Genomic DNA, 5479 nt, shown 5'->3' on the forward strand with positions numbered 1-5479 from the left:
TTTTTTTATGAAGCTTAGTTTATTTTTTATGAGCGTTCAAAAAATTGGAAAATTTTTAAGAACAGATTTTTCAGAATCTATTACTGCTATTATTACATTTGATTAAAAATAAACTAACTATTGGACTTTTGAGAATAAATAACTGTGTTTCTTACTATTTACTACAAATTTAAAATTTCTTTTTTGTTCACATAGAAAACCGGAAGTAAAGTTTTAAAATCGAATCTTACAAAACTTCGGGATTTTTTAAATTTTAAATTTTTATTTTAAAATATATCTAGTAGTCTATAAATAACGTGTGTAAAGTTGTAGAATGGAGTCTGTATTGTAAAGTCAAAAGATTAACAAGATTTTATGTTACTGTAAGAGAAACAATCGGTTTTGTGAGAGCTTTTATAATATTATATGCTCACAGGTAAAATTAACTATTTAGGTAGTTGTGTTAACTAATTTTCCTGACATTTAATACGTGATGAGTTTTCGGCTAAAATTAATTAGCCGAGAAAATTTTGTGAGCATTTCAAGCGGTTCACGGATTCGTGTTAAATGCAGATGATATTTTGATTGTTACAATATTAAATTCATTGGAATTAATTTCGAACGAGCAAATGATTTGTAATTTCATAATACATTTTGCTTTTGTTCTATAATAGTGATTGTTTAACGAGATTATTAATGCGCATTTGAATACGTTAATGATAAGCTGGTTTATGAAATTTGATGGATATTTTGACAAGCAAAGCTCACAGCTAAATCTGTATTAGTTCTAATAAATAAAACTGAGTACTAGGTACTCAGTTTTATGTATTAATTTAGAATTAGCATAAAAATGTAGCATTTTTTCACCACTTTTTGCCAGTGTCCGCGCTAAACCAATCAGCGGTGCTCGAAAACCGATTCAGTAATCAGCTTCGTTTCAAGGGTTATGAATAAAAACTGCGTAGTTATTTTAGGTTCGCAAACATTTACACACACCTACAATTTTACACACATTTTGGTCAGTTCCCGATAATTCGATGACCACCGTGGAACCGAATTTAATAATCTTCAGCGTGCAGTCGCGCGGCTTTTGGATAAATTCATTTCAGCGTGTGTACAGCATTCGATGTCGATTGTACGTAAGCTTTCAGTGGGATTATTGTGCGGGCGAATTAACACATGAATAAACTGACAGCACGTGTCGGTGAACCACCTCTGTTATTTTGGCATTTTTATTTGTTGTTTTGGCTTAATTTGCCCTCATCACCGTTTGGAAGGTTAAAGTGTGTGGCGGGTCTGCCTTGCGCATGTAGGCAGACTCCCAGGTCCTGTCTCTGGATGGTGCGTGGATTGCCTTTCTCTAAAGAAATATTTCCCGTCGAGTTGACGGTTGCTAAGGACGCCCATTTTAGCAGTACGAGTTGCCAAGGTGCCAACCAATCACAACGGGCGTCCCAACGCATGTGCGGAGAGTGCTACTATCAACGCTAGGAGACAGCCAATTACATCGGGCGTCCTAGCGCATGTGCATCAACAACCGAGCAACAACATCATTTTGTAAATAACTGTCATTTTATGTCTATTATGTCATAATGTCGTGTAGGATTACAAAATGTTTTTGTATGATTTATTAATTTAAGTAAGTACCTCTTTATTATTTAGTTTTACTTTATTTTTCATGAGTTCTTCCGTTATCCCAGGCTCCCACTCACAGCCGGAATTTTTTCGTTGCACTACATGCAACGACAATAAATTATACAAGGGCAAACGTGGTCTAAATATTCACAACACAAGATGCCACAAAAATTCATCACTCCCAGCACCCCCTCCGTCAAATCCACAAAATACTCCTCATCCCTCATTCGAATCTTTCATCACCCATCTTCACAACTCCATCCGTGTTGTAAAAAGGATTCCCAGAGGAGCAAGGATCTCTCTTGCAAAATCTCTTACTTCCGTCATTGAAAAATGTCTTTTAAATACTTCCGAGAATTGGCAAAATCTTTTCACTTTTTCATATTCACATCTTCATGTCAGTCCCTCGTCAAAATCTCTCACCCGTGCGCTCATTGAAAATTCATCCCATAACCCGAATCCTCTTCTCCTTCCGCCTTTCCCTCTTCGTTCATCTGCAAATATTTACCGAACCGTAGAGTCTAAAGTAATGGATGGTGACCTCAAAAATGCAGCTCGAATCCTTTTCTCTGATGACACCCTTGCTCCTCCAAATCAAGAAACCCTTAAGAGCCTCCAAGAAAAGCATCCTTCACGACCAATTCCTCCCTCTCCCATTTGTCTACCACCCCCCNCAAAAATCTAAGTAAAAATATTAAATGAGGGTAGATAGCTATAACTTAAAAACAAAAGCTGTTAGAGAAAAACTGTTGCCATATTTAAAAAATATGCGTCAATTTGAGATAGAAACAGAAAAAAAATCACAGGAAACAAACAATTTTATTTTTTTTGTTGACCAGTGTAATCTATACTATCTATACTAATATTATAAATGCGAAAGTAACTCTGTCTGTCTGTCTTGCTTTCACGCCTAAACCACAGAACCGATTTTGATGACATTTGGCATAGAGATAGTTTGAGTCCCGGTAAAGGTCATAGGATAGTTTTTATCCCCGTTTTTTAAACAGGGACGCGCGCGATAAAGGTTTTCTGTGACAGACAAAATTCCACACGGGCGAAGCCGCGGGCGGAAAGCTAGTATAGGTAATATTAATATAATCCAGAGTAGTTTTTTCGATTAATTCTACTGGGAGTCGATACAACATCAGCCTACACATATTTTTGTTGCGAAATAGTTCTTATTACAACTATGTAAGGCTGCCTTTAAATTGATACACGTGTACACGTACGTGTAATTGTGTGGTCGTGTAAACACAAGGAAGCTCCTAATACGGTTAATCGGTAGCTGATCCCCTTATTACAATTTAAGTAACATCCTGAATCTGTACTTAATTAGAAGCCAATTAATTATTCCGATACTAGTCGGCTTAAAATTTACCTACTTTCTTTATCCACAACGAGGAAGCTCTTGGCCTGTATCTCACCTGATGGTAAGGTACCAAGTTAGAACTTTATAGTTCTAAGTAAAATGTATAATTTTATTTACAAAAAACAGATTTTTTTTTTAAAACTAAGGCAAACTTAACTCTAAAGTAATGGATGGTGACCTCAAAAATGCAGCTCGAATCCTTTTCTCTGATGACACCCTTGCTCCTCCAAATCAAGAAACCCTTAAGAGCCTCCAAGAAAAGCATCCTTCACGTCCAATTCCTCCCTCTCCCGTTTGTCTTCCACCCCCCCTAAATTATCAACCATTACAGATTGTTGATGACAGCGACACCCTTGCTGCGATCATGTCCTTCCCCCCTGGTTCTGCTGGCGGTATCGACGGTATCACTCCTCAACACCTAAAGGATTTGGTGAGTGTTTCCGCCGCCGACGCCGGCAGAACACTTCTCTCAAACATTACGAAGCTTTGCAACCTCCTCCTTTCAGGTAAGGTAGTAGATAATTTCTCCCCTTTTCTTTACGGTGCAAGGCTCTGTGCCTTCCGCAAGAAAGATGGTGGTATCCGCCCCATCGCCATAGGATCCACCTTTCGCCGTCTTGCAGCNTGAATTGTAATTTCAGTTTAACTCAATCATCTATTTTATGTATGTATTTATTTATTATACAGGGTGTTTCTTGTAAGGTGTCAAGCCGAAGGCAGGTGATAGGTGAGGACTAGACCTATCGATTTCACCCCCATGTATGTTCTACGATTTTTCATAGTTTAGAAGTTATCGTTAATTTTGTGANCAATGTTTCCGAATTTCATACTAAATGTATGCCGCCTGCCTTACCTACCATATTAGAAGTGTTAATTTTTTAAATTTAAATTTTTAATTGAGTAATATGGGTGTCCCGTAATGTAACGTCAAGCCGGAACTGGGTGTTGAGGCAAGTTATGCTGGTTATCAGAAAAATATAAAAAAAAATCTATGTGGCATTTTGTCAAAATAATAGGCATTTAAAAAAAAAACTAAAAATTCTACTCCCGGTGACGGTCTTTTTACTCGTGTTGCCACAAATCTTCACTTTTTCCAAATTTTTTTTTACAACTACAGCAAAAATTTACCAAGTGTTATACTATTTTGGAATCCTTACTAAATGCGCCAAATTATGACGTCACTTGCCACACCCACGTAGTACATTTTTTTTTCAGTACAGTCAGTTTAAACTAGGCAAAATTTTTATTTTGAAATTTTTTTTGTGAATAATGTATTTTTTTCATCCAAGCTGGAGCAGCTGGTATTGTAATTTTGGTAACAATTTAGAGAAGCATTATTCAGGGTTAAATTTAAATTATTTACGGAAAGCATGATTTTAGGTTTAACTTGCTACAATATCATCAAGAGATACTAATTAATAAATACTAAATAAACAGATAAAGGGGACGGCATTAAGGCACTCAGAATTCTCAGAAACCATTGATTTCGTGTTTGTTTGTAACTGTATTAAATGTATGAAAGCTGGAAATATNTCTAAACTACGAAAAATCGTAGAACATACATGGGGGTGAAATCGATAGGTCTAGTCCTCACCTATCACCTGCCTTCGGCTTGACACCTTACAAGAAACACCCTGTATATTCTATAATATATTATTTATGTATGTAGTATATTTGTTTTTGTTTTTCTTTCCTGCACTAGAAGTACCGCCAAACAAATTTCTTTTCTGCTCAACCCAAAGGTAAACTGGTCGAGAATGCTTTAGTGCATTAAGTTCGCCTTATGTTCAAATTTATTTTGGCATAAAAGTTTAAATAAATAAAAAATAAGAAAGTTAGTATGTATAGATTGCTGTACCCAACCAGGTGTGCATAATACCTAAGTTACTTAGGACTAGTTTTTAAGTACAACAAATAAAATTCAGGATTTTTTCTTCTTCTTTTTTTTTTAAACATTTGCACATGTATAACTTATTATTTGCAAGTTGTCAAAAGTTGTTTAAATATGATTCGTATTGTTTCAAAAATTATTGGTAATGATTTCAGAATATCTTTATTAGACGCGAATACCAGGCCGAATGTAATGAATTAATTTTTATGAGACGTGTATGCCAGGAGGCATCATGGTGACGGATGGCCGAATGTAATGATTTTAGAATGTAAATTGTATTTTATAGGTACGATTGGATGCTTATAAATAGTTATTGTAACAACTTTAGTAGAATTTAGAAACCCATTATTAAATTAAAATACTTTATTTGATTACTTCCTGGACATTGTTGTAATTTCTAAACGCAAATACAATTTTTTTTGACATCTGTCACTTGCTGTTTCCGGTCTCTCTGTCTGTAAGGCTGTCTAGTGTCTGTAGTTCCTGCGGGTCCAATGACTGCTTAACTTTCCCCCGGGACAAACTTGACCTTCATTGGTTGGGTTTTTGTGGCGGTCAAGCTGTAGATCCTGGCTACACAGGAGTTGCAGTGGTGGGAACGAGAG

The 5479-nt window shown here is 36.0% G+C and overlaps 1 protein-coding gene across 1 annotated transcript; it reads left to right on the forward strand.

The window, feature by feature from the left end:
• Nucleotides 1-1170: 1170 nt before the first annotated feature.
• LOC114364466 (uncharacterized) lies at nt 1171-3611 on the forward strand. The gene is made up of 2 exons (XM_028320632.1): nt 1171-2150; nt 3157-3611. Exons 1-2 carry the CDS (start codon nt 1658-1660, stop codon nt 3609-3611), a joined length of 948 nt encoding a protein of 315 aa, XP_028176433.1. The 5' UTR covers nt 1171-1657.
• The last annotated feature ends 1868 nt before the right edge of the window (nt 3612-5479 follow it).

Source organism: Ostrinia furnacalis, unplaced genomic scaffold (assembly GCF_004193835.3).
Source record: "Ostrinia furnacalis isolate ACB-3 unplaced genomic scaffold, ASM419383v2 OfSCF7437, whole genome shotgun sequence".
Taxonomy (NCBI): Eukaryota; Metazoa; Arthropoda; class Insecta; order Lepidoptera; family Crambidae; genus Ostrinia; species Ostrinia furnacalis.